Source organism: Falco peregrinus, chromosome 11, assembly GCF_023634155.1.
Source record: "Falco peregrinus isolate bFalPer1 chromosome 11, bFalPer1.pri, whole genome shotgun sequence".
In the NCBI taxonomy this organism is placed as follows: Eukaryota; Metazoa; Chordata; class Aves; order Falconiformes; family Falconidae; genus Falco; species Falco peregrinus.
Genome location: NC_073731.1, coordinates 27,347,494 through 27,367,436, shown reverse-complemented (window position 1 = coordinate 27,367,436; position 19,943 = coordinate 27,347,494). Strand labels below are relative to the sequence as shown.

The window sequence follows — 19,943 nt, the reverse complement described above, 5'->3', positions numbered from 1 at the left end:
TTTAAACATTTGGACTTCAAAGGCACAGGCTTGCCAGCCCTAAATAACTGATAGTTCCTGTCCTGTAGTCCAACGGAGACCCAATGTTTAGACATCTAATGCCTTATTTCATTATTCACCATAACCCTGACTAGAAGCAAAATACATTTGTCCAGCAAACTGTGCGCAGTCGCTCTGGGAACTGCTGAGCTCCTGCCTTTCTGGTGTGCTGTTGAAAATCAAATTACATAGCTTTAGCAAGAGAACTATAATTAGGGTCAATGGAAAACTGTGGGTAGGATAATATTGTGGATTCTGCAATTTTTGTCATGTTGCTCCATAATATGCTAGAAGCCAGTAGTTTTATCGCTCCACAGTGCATTAGCACTGTCAGTGAAACATCCCCTGCTTCCTGACGTGGAACTGGCCCTTCTGTGAGCATGTTGCCAAGGCTGGCATCCATTCACAGTAATCTGCAACTGTGCTCCTCCTGGAGTCGATGGCAGAGCTCCGGTTAACTTGTGAAGGAGCTGGGCAGGCCTGGGCAGGGAAAACAGGGATGGGATGAGGAAGATGATAGAGCAGAGCTGAGGGGAAAAGAGGGCATGCCATCGTGTTTCATTATAATCTCTCCAGTTATCGCTGGATCTCATACTGATATCACCAGGAGGTTTGTTCATAGATTAAAATTATGTTGCAACTAAAATTTGATTAGTACTTACTTTCCTGTTCTCCACCACACTCAGGAAATCACTCCTCTAGGCTACTGCTGCTTCTGCCTCTGGGCTCTTGAGTTCATCCTTTTCCTCTTCAGATTTTTTTTCCTTATCCCTCATCCCCCCTGCACATCTTTCTTCCAGACTTTTCGCGATCTTGCCTCTTGGGGGGCTTTGTTCTCTCCCCCTCCACCATTCCAACCCCAAGATAATCAGCTGTGGGCAGGCTAATGACTGCGATGTGCCGTTGCTGGCCCTTTCAGCCAGGAGAATACACCTCCTGAGATCACTTTTTCAGGATGTCAGGAAACTCGGGCTAATGTTACAAGACTGATATCATAGTTGACAGGCTGCCCAGAATAAAGTTTTTATCAAATAATAATAAAAAAAAATAATAATCAAGCTTTAGCTCTTGTGACTATTGAGGTGGTCTGAAGACGTAATACAGGTTCAAACAATTACAAAGATAATGCAAGATCCAGGCTCAAGCTTCGTTCTGTGTGACAGAAGAGGGAAATAAAAACGAAGGGGAAAAAAAGTGAGCTAATTGTGAGAAAGAAGCGCAGAAACAGAGCAGGTGGGAAGGAAAACAGGGATGGAGAAATACAGAATGCTCTCATTTTACTGGAAAAGTACAAAAAAAACCCCAAACTAAAAAGAAATAGAAGCCTAAGGAGTGAAGAAGCAAAAAAAAAAAAAAAAAAAGGAGGAAGAGGACACAGATCAGTGAGATAAGCTGGCAACTGGTTGAATTCAATTTGAGCACTGCAGCAAAAAGTTCCAGCTATGGAATTACACTCTGGATTCTTCAGATTGCAAAATTGTCCTGAAGACACTAGGTCTCCTCTGTGCTTACACAACACCCACCAACTTAGGGACTACCACCACATGAATACTTACTAATGCTAATAATAAAAGACTGAAGTAATTCTTGTGCGCCCGATGACTTGGAGGAACTTCTGCATGAGGCAGCAGAAATAAAGACAGTATAAAAATGGAAATGGAAGTGATCAAAGCAAATGAGCAATTGTTGAGCTCCATCCAGTTCTTGTATTCTTGTATTTCCTGTTTTCTGAATACACTGACATTACAAGTTCCCTTCAAACTAGTTTATGTGTGTATATACATACACACACTCACATACACACACACACACACACACACACATATAAAATAATTTCTTAGCCTTCTAGGAAAGGAAAGTTGATGTCCTTTCACATGTTACCAGATTTAGTTCCCTTTGTATCCTTGGAAGGGCTGGAATTCCAGATCCACAGATTGAAGCAGAGCTCCACGGACAACTCTTACTATGTAGAAGTGTATCATCCTCCGTGCAGGCTGCAAGGAGACAAGGCATTCACTTTTTTAGTGGATCTCAGTAGGAAAACCAGAAAAATACTGCAGGTCAGAAATGCTGGGTTCTGTCCCAGATTCTGGGAGGAACACACCTAGGCACAGAGTCAGCTCTTAACGCAGCTCCTTCTTACAGTCCCAGTTCCTGCCCCTCCTAGCCTAACCTCTCTTTGGCTCCATCCCTGTTTCTCAGTCTCCTTTCAGCTTCGCGTTTTAGTCCTCACCATTGCCACGTTCCAGCTGTCAGGAGCTAATTCTAGTCCTCGCCCCAGGCTCCCCTGCTTCCAAGCTCCACAGGTCAGTGCCTGGTACTCCAGGTATGCCCTGGTACCTCGCCACGGGGCTGCTCCCCCCGTTCTCCCACCCAGCTCTCTGTTACCCCACACAAGTCTGATTCGAGCGTGTCCTTTCTTGACTGAACGAGGGCAAAGCAATTTTCAGAGGTTTGGCCAAAGGCTCATGGTACGTACAGCAAAAGGTGCCTCCTTGATACCGGTGTTCATCACCCCTTCCTTCTTCAGAGCGAGGATGGGCTGGGGTTTCTGCAGAAAAGCATGTGAATATTTTTAAGGCAAAACGGTATCTTCTTTCTGGCCTGGGACACTTTGGCTAGAATTATCCAAAAGTATTCAGGTGAGGTGGGTACCCAGCACAGTAACTTTCAGCCATCATAGTTAGCACTTGCTAATATTATTATACTGCAATTCAGCTAGAAAACAGCGACTTAAACAGAGAGTGTGAAAAACCCAGCCACAGGAAGCCTTATCTATATTACCCATAATGTCTACTTCACAAAATAGCTACGTCTACTTTGAAAACTGCTACCGAAGAACTCAGTCCACCTTAAACACATGCACAGTCTCTCTCAGCCTTCCTAGGAGGGGGAAATTGTTACCACAGAGGCAGAAAGGGAGGCACAGATGCATTGGAGGGTGGTTTCGGAGTACCACGGGGGAACAGGCGTCAACTGATTTAACAGATTAAGAGTAACTGAAGCATAGTGTGTGCGTTACAGGGGTGCCAGGAAAGCGGCCAGCAGCGAGGTCTTCTTGAGCTCTACACAGAGAGAGACAAACATTTCTTTTCCCAGAGTTGTCCACGACCTAGGATACGGTTTGCTGCTCTATCAGTTATGCCAACAGTTAATTCGTGTGTGACAGAGCCCAACCTACTCAAAGATCCTTATGACTTGCAGGATCATGGCTTAAAAAATTAAGTTGAAAATTAACTCATGACAGTTTTTTGCTGACTTCACCTCACCAGCTTATTTATCACTTAGCACATGACCGTGGCTGTCGCTGATTTACATATGAAACATAAGAGAGGTTTTTTTCCCAGATCCTGACGTCCGAAGGCATTGCGTGTGTACATAAAATGTATATAAAAGAGAGGAGCTCCATTTTCCAAGTGTGAAAAGGAAATTGTTTTAACTTGAGACAGACGTCATTGGCATACCTTTCCCTTTGTTCCCAAACATGGTAAAGAGCAATAAAGTTGTTTGTGGACTATAATGTGACGTCACATAAGAATGCACAGTTCTCTTTTTTTTATGCATATATGTATATAACAATCTCAGTGTGGGCATCCAAAGAATTAATGGTTATGAAATCCTGAGCGACAGCAATGTATAAAAGGTAAATGACACATAGCAAAGGAATCTCCCTTCAAATCACATAGCACATGAAACCATTCTGGACTGTGACAGCTACACCACTAGATTTTTTCCATGTTTATCCCAAGTAGCTTAGTAAGCATATCATGCGTGCCATGCACTACGTCTGTGTACCAAAATACAGAGCATGATGACCCCAAGCAATGTCTGTAGCGCTTGTAAGCTTGTCGGAAGGGGGGACTGGCTGATGTTGCTGCTGCTGTGAAGTATTTCTTTTAATTATTTTTTGAGAGAGAAGTGACAGATATAGCTCTCATTCTACTACAGCTATTCAGCTGTTACTTTGGTGGAATTATACCTGTATAAATATCTTATAAAAAGAGGTAGGAGTTGTGCACATGTGGGCTAATGAGACTTCAGAAAAGGTTGTCAAGAATGGCACAAGGCATATCTATTATTTTCGATTCAGAGTCAACCCATTTATCTTTTCTGCTTGCTAAAAAGGGCAATTTCAGGGTTTTTCTGGTGACTGAAAAAAAAAGTAATGCTAGATGCAGGCTTCCTTCTGTCCCATATGTCTTAAGTGTACAAAGCTTTTTTTAGAGAATAGCTTTCTTTCAGGGCAAACCAGTTCTTACTAAAAATACTTCTTATGAGATCAGATAAAATGAGAGGAATGTTGCTGGCAGATCCTGGTGCCTTATTTACAAAAAATAAGGCTAAATCAGCCTAATCCTGGTCTAAAATACAAGGAGAGGGCTGAAGAACCTTCCCTGTTCCCCAGGGCCGTGGCTGATGGCCTGAGAGCTATTTCGGTGGTTGTGGTCAGAGGATGCAAAGGGCCCATAGGGACACCCCTGCTCTAGCCTTAACCCCGGGGCTGGCCCACAGAGACGGATACAGCCACGTGCTGTGGGTTTTGAAAAGGCGTAGGGACAATCTGCATGCCCATCCGGGGACCTGCAGCCACAAAGCACAACAGCATCGCTTAGACTAGTAGGGCCTACCTAGATATGCATCTGTTTAATTTTAAAAATTCACGTCTAGCTATGACAGAGCTAGAAATACAGCAAGGGCTGGCGACATGCATGGAGATGATTCTCCCTCCAGTAGGTCTTGAGGTGGCATCTGGTATGAAAGTAACACTTTGACGGCATTTTAGTATTAATGTCCTCTTGGCTTTGAACTTCACAGTTCTGTCTCCTCTTCCTTCATCCAATGTCTTCTCTCAAGCCTCTAGCACTGAATAGGGCCAGCCCCCCCCCTCCCCCCCAATTTCTGGTGGTGTGTATTATTTTCAATCTTTGTAGCCCATCACTGAGGTAGACAGCAAGCCCCTGAGGCAGGGGCTTGTGTCATCTATTAAAACCCAAAAGCTCAGTAATTATTTATGATTCATTTGTGGGATGGGATGCCAGTATTTGCTTACATTATTTAATTACATATACGGACCACCCTGTTGAGCAGACAGAAAGACCGGTACCGTCAGGAAAAATGAAGGTGATTTTGCAGATTGCATGTGTTGTCAAATGCCTACGTCAGTAGACAAATCTACTGCACGTGTACGTTCAAATTAAGCCAAAGCACACTAGTTGCCTTTTAGTTGCTTAAATATTTGTTCACACAAAGCATTGTGACTTGCTTATCCACACAATTACGTGAGACGTATCAAACTAGCTTACGTGTAACTGTGTGGTCTGGTTTTACATCTAGCTTTCTTTAGTCTTCATTTAAGAGCAGAACTGAAAGGTCTGAGAGGGGTTGGGGTCTTTTTCTCCCAATAATGCATTTCCTTATAAAGAATTCATTAACTTACTGTGGTGAAAAACTGTCCCTCCATCAGGTTAATTTTATTTTCGAACTAGAAGAATCCCAGGATCCAGTTGTTCATTTATAATTCAGCACTAAGCTAAAGAAATGGGAGCAGAAAATGCACAGTTGTAAATCACGCGAGCAGCCACAGAACAACATAAAGCCGAGCAGCCATTTTAGGTCTTGGGTTGCTTTATGCCCTTTCCACATAATGAAGCCTGTTAAACAAATCCTTATGGGAATCATTCATAAGGTTTGCGTTTTGTACATGAAATTCCAAGTACAAGAGATTAATTTTGCAAACTGAATAGCTTGAGTTCTGTAAAAATTAGTTCAAGGCACTTTTTTTTTTTTTTTTAAAGGCTTCTCGCTTTCTAGGTGTAACAATAGTATTATCCTTTTAATAAAATGTAAACCCATTCTCCCTGGAAAAAAAAGAAAGAGATTTCAGTGGGATTATTTCAGTCAGAAGGAATAATGTTGGCAAACACAATTCCTGGTGTATTTTATTCAGAAAGATTCCTAGATAGCTAGATACATGGACTGCATCCTACCTTCTCCTCTGTAACAGAAACCTCTGAAAGAAACAAACTGCTGCCATTTCATTTCAGTCTTCAAAGTGAAGCCCGAGCAGTGGAGCAGAGGCTCTACCTGGTAAACGTGTAATTCTAGCCCACTTTTTTTCCTAATGCTTTGCTGATGAATTTACCACTCTTTCTCTTCCCAAAATTTGCTTGTGGATAGATGTATTATTTTTCTCAGTGAGAAATAAACCAGGTGTCCATTCAACCCAAAGGCTGTGCATTCATTATTTCTATTTAAGTCAATTAGAATGGTGCAGATGCCTCTTCTATTTGATGATTTGCTTCCAGAGAAAGATTAGAGAATTAATTAAAATACACAATCTAATTGACCTGAAATCATAAGATTTTGTTTCTAGGAAACAACTTATGAATACAGATGAATCTAAAGTTGTGCATTTATAGCTAAGTATAGAACCTATCATTTCAAGCTGCTCCACCAAAGTTTGAGCGTGAGATTAGTTTTCAGACGGCGAGTCTAATTTAATTTCAGAATGGAGAGTACAGCTTAAGATTCCCAACACCCAGAGACCTTGGTGGGGGCGTGGGGGGGGAAACATGTGATTTTGGTTTCAGTTAATTTTAGATTTATTTCTGTTTATGAGATGAGTTGTCTATTTCTAAAGTGTTTTCATTTTGGCAGACTCCTCAAATGAAAGGCTTATTTCGAGACGTTTCCTATTGAGTAACTGGTGTTGCTGCTGCTGAGAGGCAAAGGAAGACACACAATGCTGAAGGGAACGTATGGCAGTGTCATGGTAATGACAGGCATGAAACCAAAGACTGCCAATATCTTTCCTTCCATCACAGAGGAGCTTAACAGGCAGCACAGAGGGAGAGCACAGCATATAGCATTAGCAGATCTAGCCCTCCAACCTTTTGGGTGAGCTCTACCAGCCCATGTATTCTGAACACGGATTATGATTTGTGTTTCATGCGATCATTGCTTCTAACCCTTTCCTTTTCTTGTAAAAAGACTCACAGTCAGCTTTGCAAATCATCTGGTTTTGGAGAGCATAGGTGAACACAGCTGGGGTTAAACCATGACAGCAAGGATTCTTTATCATTTATTTCCACTGTGCTAAAGCCATCAGAAGCCAGCAAAGCAGAATTCTGCACGATACTCCCATTTGGACAAAGTGACAGTTAAGTGAAATAGCGGCAAAATTCTGTCTTTTGAGGTGAATATTCAAAAATCTTGGCATTTTGCTGAATTCTAGAAAACCACTGTTCCCAACTAAGCATTTGGTTCTGTCTTTGCCTCCTAACAACCACCGTTGTGGAATTACTCTGTAGTTTCTGCACCCATCTAAAGCTCTTATCCAATTTGACTGCTGTAATAGTAAATGCAATATTAAACAAAGGGTTTCCTTAAGTAACAACAGGAGAAGAGACAATAAAGATGCAATACTGGACAGTTCCGATGAATCTTCTTTTAATTGCCTTGTGGTTGTTCTGCTCTTACATTTGAGTCCTTTGAATACACTTAGACAAGCCTTGCCCTGGTTCTTACAGTCATCAGAACTCCCTCGTAGGGTTGCAGTAGCTGGATAGAAATCATTAAATGAGTGAGGTCAGCATCTCAGGAGAGTATGTCTGCAGAACTTGATAGGTAAAAACTAGGTTATGGGAAGTTCTTAGCTTTTGAGGAAAGCCTGTTGTAAAAGGTTTTAGCAAATGTACGTAGTAGGAACAGAAACACACATGTGGCTGCTAGAGAGCCCTCACAGAAACGAGTACAGTGTGCAAAAGGTGATTGTCAGAGAATTTGGGGGAGAAATGCTTACGAAGCTGAGCTATTTTGTGACTTACAGCTAACCTCACAAAATTCTTAGAGGAACCAAATCTGCAAGGCAGTCTCTTGTGTGCTTATTTAGTGTAATTAATTAATGCATTTGAACTGCTTTTTTTGGTGCAAAGGCATCTTGATTACAGCATAACGTTCAGATGTAACTGATGTAGAAGGTCTTAATGTAAATGAAAATACACTCTGCTGTGTTTGAAACCAGAGGGAAGAGGAAATGCCCTGTTGTTAAGGCCACGTATGATGTGGGTCAGAGTCTCATCTGATTTGCATATGCTAAAGGTCCAACTCACACAGAAAGCAACATGCTGAGATACTTGGGCAGCATATAAACCAGCATTACGTTGTCATGGGCGAGACCCTAATGCAAAGATAACGAGGATAATTTGCTTCTTTCTATGAATCACAAGATCCATTCCAGAATTTGCCTGAAAATACTACAAATGAAGAGCTTTGTGGAGTAAGGTCATTGACTGAGCTGTGCTTAAGCAGAGCTCCTGGGTCCAAGACCTTTTTACAGCCTGTACCAGGTTGACCTTCCTGAAAAAATCAGCCACTTTGGGCTTTCCTCAGTGATCCATATGCAAGCAGAGGCAAGAACACCTCTTTGTTAGTTAACACATAAGTGCAATCAATATTTGTTTACTAGAGTTGAAATTTCCTACACCTCCATGCAAGTCACAGATGACGATTCAAATGCTTTTAGTCTCATTCCGCTCAGGTTTGAAGGCATCACTTCTAGTCATGGTCTTTGACCTAATATGACCTGATTCACTTATGACATGTCCTTAGGATTCCGTTGGCTAGTTCATCTTCTGGGCTTTAGCTAGCTCCCCTCCCTTCCCAAGCATAGCTTGCAGCAGCTTCCAGCCTGCTCCGAGTCACCACATGCGTGGTCAACCCAAAAGAACCGTTAGAAGCAGGAATCCCTGCACTTTGGTGGGATGAGGGGCACATCTCTCCTTTCAGCTGTCCTCCAAATGCACCATCTATTCCAGATTGTGGAGAAGCAAGTGAAGTGAACAATGATTTTTGTCAAATGAACCTTGTAATATATCTTTTTTTAAAACTACTTTTGAGATGATTAAATGCTGATTAATTCCCACAGGGTTTTTTTAGTATTGTAACCTCACCACCTCTTTGCTAAAATAACACTTCTTTTCCTGCTCTTATTCTCAGCCATTGTTTCAAAAGAACACAGAAGGATTTCCCTTGCTGCCCAGTTTTAGGAAGAGGCTTGCAAATCTTGCATTGCATCTCATTCAGTTCTGCATTTTTCACCCTATCAGTCACCTCTTGTGGAAAGGGACAGACTTCTCATCTTTCTAGCATTTTTTGTCTGAGCTTGTTCTCTCACCACCACATCGGTTTGTGTTACTGACGATTTTATAAATACACCAACCCTATCAGGTGCTAATGGTTATAGTTGCTATCAGCTTAGGGTGGTTCTAACCCATGAACAGGTAAGAGATGGAAAGCTTTTTCTTTCTTTGCAGATATGCCAGTATCCTAGTTGGACGGTTGTTTTAATAACAATAATTTCAAACATTACGAAGCTGGCACTTGCCCTTCACTCACTGGTGTAGTCACAGCAGAATGAATGGTTCATTGTTGTAAGAGTCATTTCACTGCATAAAGCAACCTCTATTCACAATTAGGAGGTTAGAAATGTTCAGCCAGTCGTGACAATTAAATAAAATGATTGTCTGAGCATCCCTTAGGGTTATAAATCAGTCTGTCTTCTCACAATTGATGCTACCTGTTTTTTATCCACAGAATATTTTAGAGTGACAACAACCCTAGTGGAAATAGTGCCGTGAAAGGTGATTTCTGTTTCCATGTTCAAAGCAGTTGACTGCACCTGGAATAAAGACATTAGTTTTGTGCCCAGGACTAGAAAAGCTGGAGACAGCTTAGAACAAAGCTACAAAACGATAGTGGGGGCTTTTGAGAAACTGAGCTATGGGAACATCAACAAGTCTTGTTTAGTGACATAGAGCAGTTTATGTTTTAGGAATATATAGATGTCTGACAAAGCCCATGATAACATTTACAGCTATTTAGAAGAGAAAAATACATGGAAGGTAGAATATACCTAAGTATAGTAAGCCTAAGAGAAACAAGGAGAGTTTTACAAAGAAAAACTTCCCGGCAGTGAAATGTACTCCAGATAATATAAGGATGTTTTTTAAACAAAACTCTGAAAAAAGTCTAGTGAGAACATTTCTTCATTGTTTTTTTCTACCTCTATTTATTTATGTTCTCCAGAAGAGCAATGCTTTCTTACTAGCCGGTTCGACACCTCAGCATTCAGCAAGCATTTGAAAAAGTCTATATTCCTATGAAAACCTTTATTTTTTGAACATAGACTCTCCAGCAGTACTTTTTAATGAGCGGTGTGCTTGGAAAGCAGTCAGTTGACCATAGTATGCAAGTTCCTAACTGCACCATTGCCAGTCAGCGGCGAACAATCGGTATGAGTTGTTTAGAAAGAATTGTGACATAGGAAATAGGGTACAAGATGGTTCTGTTCTGTCTGAGGTTGGAAGGAGCAGGAGAAAATCCATCACTGTTTATGTGGTTGTATTTGTGAAACATGGGGGCTGAAGTAACAGAGGAAATGGAGAATGAATACTCATCAGAGAGAGTGATTATTGTTAGATACAGATCCCTAGTCCTGGAAGCGTGACTTAGGGCCAATTGCAAGGAATTCCTTCTCATTGATTTTATAGAACATATCTTAATTTTGAAATTGTTGCTAGCTAGTTATAGTAATAATAATGGCATGTGTTAGTGTTGTAATCTCTTAAGAGCTCATTTCTTCACGTCTTTTTATAGAAACATTAATTCATTTGGCAAACATTTTTGTGATGTTCTTTCTAAAATACTGAGGAAGAATATTTTTGCAACTGCTGCTTTGTATATTTTGGGTCTCATGCATGATTTATCACTTACTAAATTTGAAATCCAAATTATGGAGTTGGCTATAGCTATTGCCAGAAAGCAAGATCTGCAGTGCTGGAAAGGACTAAAGAGGTTATCATCATCTTACTAAGCTTCTACCTTTATTGGAACAATATTTGGATTGTAAGTGACTTCCAGCTTTGCAGTACACAGGTGCTTACTCACAATAGCAGAAGTGTTGTCATTCATCTATAATCAGGGCATTATTTTTACTGTAAGTTATTCCAACTTTGCAGTCAGTGGAAACTAACCAGCTATAGTAAAAGTGTTGTCATTCATCTATAACTGGGACAGTACTTCTATCGTAAGTTATTCCAACTTTGCAGTGAATGGAAACGAACCAGCAATAGTAAGCATGTTGTCAGTCATTTAAAATAGAATGGAAGAGAAAGGAGAAAGATGGTCAAAAGACAGAACATATTTGCAATGGAGTCAGAATAGAATATTCACAGGGTTTCACAACATGTTTTGCAGTTGTTTGGGGTTTGGGGCTATTGTGTCTATTGAAGATCAATTAAATCAGACATTTGGTACAGGCTTCCAGCTGAAAGGCTACACCACCTCCTTTGGCATCTGTCTACCTAAACTTGGACAGAACGAAGGGGTATATGTGAAGTGAACACAGTGTGGTAAAGTCAAATCACTGCCAGTGTTGGGGCCAAGAAGTAAGATGAGCAGTTGCTTGCAGAGCTCAATGTAGTTTCAGCTAGAATGTACCAAGTTAATTAATACCAGCTAACTAAGTATTTTAAAGCTAGCTCAGTTATGGAAGACTGAAGTGTAGACATCTCCTTAGAGTAATAGCTCTTTTAGGCAAGAAGCCTGTCCTTTTTTTATGCTACAAGTGCACTGTAGGCACTTAACAATTATTAATAATAAATAATTAATAATGGCCCAAATCCTTGGCTGTGGTTGTGGAACTTAAAACATAACTCATCTGGAGTTGTAAGATGGCTCAAAACAATCTTAACCAGATCCTGGGCCAGCTTTGTGCCTGGACTTTCCTCCAGCATAAGATAAAGCAGCAGAGTACAATTTGTTCTAAGACATTAGCAAGGGAGAGCAAGGAACATAATGAATAAATTTTATTGGTAATGCATAAGAAGAATGCAGGCTGGTGGCAAATAAGACCATTAGGGGATAAGAGTATAAAATTAGATGGAAAGAAAGAGATGAGATTGGTTTATCGCAGTGGTCCTAAATCAACATGTCATCTCAAAACCCACAAAAGTCAGCAACTGGGTGGAGGTGAATGAAAGACAAGGGTCGAAACAATAATCATAATTTAGCTAAGCATCAGAAAAGCATTTTTACACTTAATACACAATGCATCAATTTACACTTGATAGACAATACTTACACAAAAAAGAGACTTCAGCCCTCACTGAATAGCCTGCAGCACAATACTAAATTCTTTTAATGATAAATCCAGGGGAAAAAAGCAACCCATTTTTATTCAAGGAATTTTCAGTTAAATATTTGAGTCTACTGGGAACAGGCTAAAGACACATACCATACTCCAGACTCATGTCTACAGAGGCTTGTGGTTAGGTTTGCTGATGCTATTTGAAGTATGAGGGGCACTATTAGGAACCTTGGTGGAAAGATGCACAGTGGAAAGCTTCAGCTGTTGTTTTCATTCCTCTTCAGAGGTGCTTGATGGAAGATCTATGAATTGTTTACTTGTGTAACAAGGAATAGGGTATGCTGGCAGGAAAACCGAGCTTCGCATTCAGGAATCAAAGGTCTGTGTTTGATAACAAAAAATTTGATTCCTTTCCTGGTGATGTTGTTTTGCCTTTTTTACAACAAAACAAAAATGTTATTCCACTAAGAAAAGACCTTGCTGGCTATTGTTGTGGTTATCTGCTGAGTCATGCCAATAATTGTTTGTTTTAGCATTCTTAAAGAATTGTAGAGATAGTTTGCTTCCCCTCCCACAGAAGCTGGTTGAGAAATGCTGCGTAATTTCATAAATAAAATAAAGCCAAAGAGTTCTTGGTTGAAAGCGTTTCCTTTAATGGTCTGCTATGCGACACTTCAGCAGTTGGCTGACTCATGGCAACCTGAAATTGAAAATGACTTGGAGGTGAGGGAAAGAAAGAAGAGGCCAGGAAGAGTTATACTAGCCAGCATATTTTAACTGTCTATAGAGTAGTCTGATCCTCACCTTGTTCAACTAACCATGACCTCATGGAATTGGTTCAGGTGTCAGCTCTGTGTCTGGTCGAGAGCAGAAGATGTATTTAGGAGATTAACGTAATCAGTGATAAGAATAATATATTAAATTACTTATTTCACTTCTGTGTTGATAATCTTAAATGCTAACAGCAGCACACTGTCTGAGGCATTTTCTTTTAGTCCACCATTTTTGGAAAGCCCTTCGCTACTGCCAGAGAGAAAGCTCCAGCTTTGCTTTTGCAATTCTCTCACTTCTATTATATAGTAAATTGTATTTTCTTTCTCTCACTTCTATTATATAGTAAATTGCATTTTCTTTCTATACTAGTTCTATGGAAAATTATCCAAACAAGTGAAATAAAAAATCTTTTCCTACATAGTCGAAAACCAGATTCTAGACACATTAAGTAAAAAGAACAATAACCTTCAAAAAACCAAAACCATCAGAAAAACCCACTTCCCCTGCTCCAGAAACCTCTCCAACTGTGTATCCTGCATTATGCTATTTGCAGATCATCAGAGAAGGCCAAAGTCATCTTGCCTAAGTGCTGCTGTCCTAGGACACTGCCTGTAGTAAGACACATGAAGATCTCAGCTACTTGTTACTCTTAAATACAAAACCGACTTTCCGAAGAAACAAAGACCGCAAAGTGGGAGATTGTTTCAGGGAAGATGGGGGAAATCTCGCTGTGAGAGGAAGGATAACTTTGCTTTTTGAAGCTTTTGGATTCCCTGACTGACTCCAGAACATTAGTCATGCATCCTCCTCATGACCCTGTATTAAGGGTGATCCATGCTTATGAGATGCAATGAACCCGGCTGGGTTTGCTCAGGAGTAGCCTGCCAAGCCTCTTGTATCTGGCTGATACTAAACAGAAACACATTCTCTTCTGGTTTATGCCTGGGTGAGCTGTTCCTCCAGCGTTCAAAAAGCCTTCATTAGTTGTGTTATTTGGAGAGGAGACACACCGTACTCCTCAACCTGAGCTGGCTTAAGACATTGGAAACATCTGAATGCCAGTCCTCCGTGGCAGCTGAGCAGCAGGAAATGCAAGAGGGAGGATACGAAGCGGCTTTGGGGTATTCTGAGCTGTTTGGATCCGGAGGAAGGAGGGCACGAACACAGTCCTCCGACACAGATTTGAAGAGCCATTAGGTGGCTCTGCCTTGTAAATTGTCAGGGGCCTCAGGTTATTATCGTGACACCAGCAGCTATGAAGGCTTTCTGACACATTGCTTTTGTCGTTGCCAGAAGAAGGGAGAGCGGTGGGAGGTGATGCAGAGGGCATTTACACCCACGCTGTGCCGCTGGAGGATCCCGTCAGCGAGAAGGATAACGGCAGAATCACACAAAATAACTTGGATACATTGAACGATTAGAGCTTGGGAACACACAGGCCTGCTGCAAGAGATTACAGATTTCTCAATGCATAATTCAGTATCATAAACATGTACATGACACTAACTCATTCTTCTGCTAGACTACTTTAATTTCTTGACAAAAACGTCACTAAATTGACCTGGAAAGAAAAAGGCACTCAACATTTATCATTGATTTGTGCCCTAAATCATTTTGGCTCCCCTCCTTCTCGTGTAACTGCTAATATGAGCTACTGCAGATTTAGTATTTTGTTACAGATTAATTCAATGGGATTTTTGACTAAACTAGCGTCCAGAATGACTTTGCACTTGGTGACATCTGTGATGCCAGCATGCAAAATGATTCTTCTGGCATTTTTACAAATTCTATTGTACCACAGAGTATGTCCTGAGAAATCCAGCTATGACCATATCTGATTTGGCTAAGAACACCAAGTAATATAACACAAATAACGATAATAGTTATTTTGCGGGACTAACAGCTTCTGGCTATTGTCATTCCCTCTCAGGCAGACTTGCAGCCCAGACATCCTTTCAGTGTTTTTTGCATACCTGTCACAGCCAAACCTCTTTTAGATTTGACTAATATGACCAAACAGTTGTATCAGAACAGTCACATTATGATCCTAATTTCTTCTGGTATAGGACAAGTGGGATCTTAGAACACATTTCTTCTTCCAACTGTCTCTGCCATTCCTTCTACTGATATAGCTGCTGAAGCCCGTTAGATATATATTTTAGATATATCTATTTAGATACACAGATGTATTGGTTACATATAGATCTTAACATTTATATTTGGCTGCCTTCAAGATACTTTTCACTGTCAGAATGGCTTCCTTTTCAAACCTTTTATTTGGAGGATTTTCTGGTGATAGGAAGTCCAGGTCTTAGAAAGTCTGTGATGCTTTAAGAACTGAGGTCCAGTGTCAAGTTGTTAAGAGTCCTTGGTATTTGCTGGAAACAACTGAGGTAAATTTATTTACCAGACTCATTTGCGTCCCCTTTTTCAGTCTGCATTTACATTGTTGTCAAAGGTACACACTTAATTTTTAAGAGTGTGATGCTGCTTCTCTTCTGATTACTCATCTGCATTTTGTGATTCACCTCTACTGCAACATTTTCATTGACATCATCCCTATGCCAGTAAAAACATGTTAACATTCTTACTAAACTGTTATTCATGAGCTTCAGTTTCAAAGCCTGTCCTTCTTCCCTGGTTTAGTATTTTCTAACAATTGACCATTTTTCTCATTGACTGGGTCCTCTCTCACCGTGTTCCTGACACCATTAATTGGTGGTGGTTGACCCTGCCTCAGACACCACACTGATCAGGGAAGATGTTGTATGCATAGCATCAAATAACTGAGGTTCATGGTAAAAACCCTTAGATGTGCAAAGCCCAGATCAGAAATGCATAAAGATATTTTTTTTTTTTTAATTATTTACCTTTTTATATCTCACAGTCTAGAAATTTTTAAAGTATATGTATTTGTTTCTCACGCACAACACATTTTTAACAACTAAACCCTAGAAAACACGGGTACTTGTTAGGGAAGAATGAAATCAGAGAGGCAGAAGCACTAAGATGCCTCAACGTCATTGGAAATCGCAAAGATCCTTGCTCATCGCTTCTGTTAATGGAGACAAGGGGAACGGGCATTGGGAGCTTGTCAGAGAGGAGCTGAGCAGGAGCTGGCTTAAAGTTCGGCATGCCGTGTGCCGGATCCCCGGGGAGTGGGAAAGGCCAATGTAAACCTGTGCACAGAATAGGCGTGGGGCTGGCGAAAGATGCAAAGCTGAAGTGAGACCCCTGCACCCCCGAAAGCACGCCTCAGGCCCCGGGCTCCGCGGGGCGGCGGGGAGCGGAGGCCCCACGCAGACCCGCAGCCGTTCACCTGCGGACACAGGGCGGTGCAGGGGGCGCGTCTGCTCCCCCCGCACAGGCTGCGGCGGGGCGGCTGCCCAGAGCCGGGCACTCGGGCCGGCGGAGGCCGTGCCGGGGGGCTGCGGGGCCGGGCCGGGGCTCTGCTGGTGCAGCCCCTCACGGCCGGCCTCGGCGAGCCCCAAGCCCCTAGAGGCGCCCGGCTCCGCCGGCCGGGACGCAGCTTCCCCGCCCGCCGCCTCCCCCGGGTCACGGTGCGGGCCCCGCTGCTGGCACTCCCGGCTGGGCGCACCCGAGGCGGACCCGGTTCCGTCTTCCCGAGGGGCGGGCCCGGGAGCAGGTTCTTCCCGCGGTGCCGTGCCGTGCCCCGCCTGCCCCCCGCCCCGGCCCCGCAGGACAATGGCCCGGGGCCGCCAGGGCAGGAGCTGCCGGGGCGGCCGCTTCCTCTCAGGGCGAGCTGAGGAGCCTCTCCCGCCGCCTCACCTGCGGACGGCCCGGCCCCCCGCCCGCCCCCACGCGGGCCCGCCGAGCCCCATTCAGTCGCACGGGCGGCAGCGCGGCGGTGGGCGCGGCTTCCGCGGGCCGCCCCTTCCTCCCGCCCCCCCGCCGCCTCCCCTGCGCGCCGCCGCCGCGCCCCCCGCCCGCCGCCGCTCCCTCAGCCCCGCCGGTGTCTCCGGCCGCCCCCGCGCTCCCCCCCGCCCGCCCATTCTCCTCCTCCTCCTCCTCCCCCCCCCCCCCGCCCTTCCCGCGCGTTGGTTCGCTCCTCCCCGCCCCTTTCTCCCCCACCTCTCTCGTCCCCTCCCACCCCCCGGCTCCCCGCGGTGGTCTGGCCCGGCCCGGCGGCGGAGGGAGCGGCGGAGACGGGCGGGGAGGCGCTGGCGGCCGGGGCTCTCGCTGTCCGTTGACGCGCCGGCCCCTGCGGAGCGGCGAGGAGCCGAGCGGGGCGGGGGAAACAGCGGAGCGACCGAGGAAGCGGGAGCGGCTCGCCGACCCCCGGCAGCACCATGAGGTGAGGGGCCGGCCCCGGGAGCGGGCGGGCTGGCGCTGGGGGGGGCTGCTCCGTGTCTCCCGCCTCTAACGGTCCACAGCCGTGAGCGGGGGGGTGGGCGCGCTCGGCCGGCGGAGGGGGAGGGGGCCGGACTGAGGGGAGCCCCGCGGTGGGGGAGGGGCCCATTGTTAGTGGCGGGTGGGGGAGGGGCGGCCCCGCCGTCCCCGTCCCCCGCGGCGGCGAAGTTGCGCTCGGGGGGCGGCAGCGGGGCCCGGGCCGGGGGGGGCGGCCCCGCTTCGGCGCCTCCCCCGGACTGGCCGCTGCGGTGCGCGCCGGCCGGCGGGAGCGCGGGTCGCCGGTCTCCTTTCTTTCTCTCCCGGTGTTGGTGTGGTGTATTTTTTTTTTTTTTTCCTCCTTCCCTTTCCCGTTAAGGCGCGTGTTGCATTGCAGCAGCAGCTGGGCTTTTCCCTGTGTAATCAATAACGAGGCGCCGGGGGCGGGCGGGGGGGGATCCCCCTCTCGGCAGCCGGGGAAGTGTCGCGTTCGGAGGTGTCGGATGTAAACACTGAGGTGGACGCGGCGGGGGACCGGGGCCGGGGGGTGCCCCCCTGCCCGCCTGCCGGGGACTCCCGCGCCCGCCGCCTCATTCATTTGAAGGCGATTTTCTGCCTCACTGGCCCGTCCCCCCTGCCCCCCCCCCCCCCCCCCCCCCCCCAGCTCCGTTTAGCGCCTGTTCCGTTTCCATAATCTCCTTGCTGGATTGCTGCAGGACCCGGTGGGAAACGCGGCTCGGTGGCCCGGGCGCTGCTCGGGCTCTGGGGGACGTAGTGCTCCCTGTAGGCCTGTCCCTCGGCTAAACCCCGGGGGAGCCCAGCTACTCCCTCCGCCCCCCCGCCGCGGAAGATACTCTGCCTTGCAGTTGGATTTGAACCTTCTTTGTCTTAAAGATGACCGTAAGTCGTGAGTGAGGTCCTTCTGGAGCATGGGTCGGCAAGGTGTGTATGGTGAACATCAGCAAATTCCTCTCCCGCATAAAACTAATGAGCCCTTAGAATTTGCTGTAAATTACAGGAAAATCGTAATTACGTTATTTTTTTTTTTAACTTTAAGGGTTCCCCCCGCCTGACGTGTGTGTGCCTTCAGTGCAAAGGGTAGCCTTGCAGCGGGAAGCATGGGAACAGTCTTCCTGCTGTTTTGCTTAGAATTGTGTTCCTGTATTTCCCTCTAGTTTTCTTTGTTAACTGTGGGTATTCATGTCCGACGTTATTTTAAGGTTTCCTTTGTCTTGTGATAATTTATTTTCACATATTCGTGTTGCTCATGTAGAATTCAGATACCCTGCAAATAAAAAGTTACAACTTAGAAAACTTACACTTTGTATCCAGAACCTTTAAACAGAGGTGATTTTGTTGTGTGTTTTTTGTTTGGTTTTGTTTTTTTAATTATCTTGACAGTCTTCAGCACAATGACTGCTGTTAATCTAGCAAGAGCTGGCATAAATATTTGGAGAAGCCCGGTAGAAATTTGGTTTTCTTACTAGCAAAAAGTACTTTGATTGTGTGGGTGATGCTGAGTGAAGTAAGCTATACAGCAAAACTGCTCTTTCACTGATGTAACTGTATGCGTGCTAGGACTTTTGCCAGCTTGGAGGGAGCACAAATATTTCTCTTAACCAGCATAACAGGAAAGTGCCTAGGTTGAACCTACCCTTAGGTTGCTTATTTAGATGTTTGAATAGTTGACTTGAAGCAGTTAGTAAATACAGGCAGATGACTGAGTTATAGGTCTGAAACTTCTTACCTGCTTATGAGTGCAGAGCCTTAAGCTAGTAAGAGGGAAATGTAGTTGCAAGTTGGATGGTCGCTCTGTGAATGGTCATTGGGTATTTCAGAGAAGTCTGACTTTTGAGAACGCTTGGTTCCAAGCCTTTTGAAAAAACAAGCAAAGTGGACCAATTAAACTACACAGTCTAAGAAAATGATGTGGTTAAAGAAGTATTTTCTCTCTATAGAGGCACTTAAGTTGACTCAGTTTTATTTAATTGGTCTGACTCCAGTACAATGGCAAGCTTTCACTGCATGCTTGCTCTTTGGACTTGTTTAGACTACTATTGATGGTATATTCCTGAAACATGTTTAAACAATATCTTCACGCTGTATGTTGTTTAGGCAGTGTCTTTTATTGTGTATTTGCTGGTCAAGACAAGTTGTGATGGGGGAGGAGTGACAAGGTGGATGGGACAAGTGATCAGCGTTTCATATATAGTTCCGCTGTTTGCAAGTGGTGGTAAATCTTAGCAGTTAATACTAAAACCATACCTTAGATATGATGTTGATGGTCTCTTGGAATGCATAAACTGCATTCTGCCATTGCTGCTCTGCAGGTTAAGTATGCAGTTGGTGCTCCAAAGAATAGAAAAATAAATAAATAGAAGTAATTTTGAGATGAGCTGGGGGGGGGGGAGCCCTCAGTTTCTGTTCTGTCATTTGGCACATACATGTGTGAGAGTCTATTCTTCAGCTGTCATGAGCCTGAACTAATTCTGATGATTCCATATTAAGATGTCTCATCTTGTCTGGATGATTAGCTGGTCAGTTATTGAAGAGCAAACTGGTTTTCCTTATGTCAAATAAAACTAAACATTGTAAAGAGCATCTTCTTATTCTAAAAGAATCAGCAGTTCAGTAA

General features: G+C 44.2%; 1 protein-coding gene across 1 annotated transcript in view; it reads left to right on the top strand.

Moving 5' to 3' along the window:
• The first annotated feature begins 17,018 nt into the window (after window positions 1-17,018).
• Window positions 17,019-19,943, top strand: part of ENAH (ENAH actin regulator) — a 99,481-nt gene continuing 96,556 nt past the window's right edge. The window contains 1 exon segment of the mRNA XM_055816177.1: window positions 17,019-17,276. Within this exon segment, the coding sequence (XP_055672152.1) occupies window positions 17,272-17,276 (5 nt within the window). The 5' untranslated portion in view covers window positions 17,019-17,271.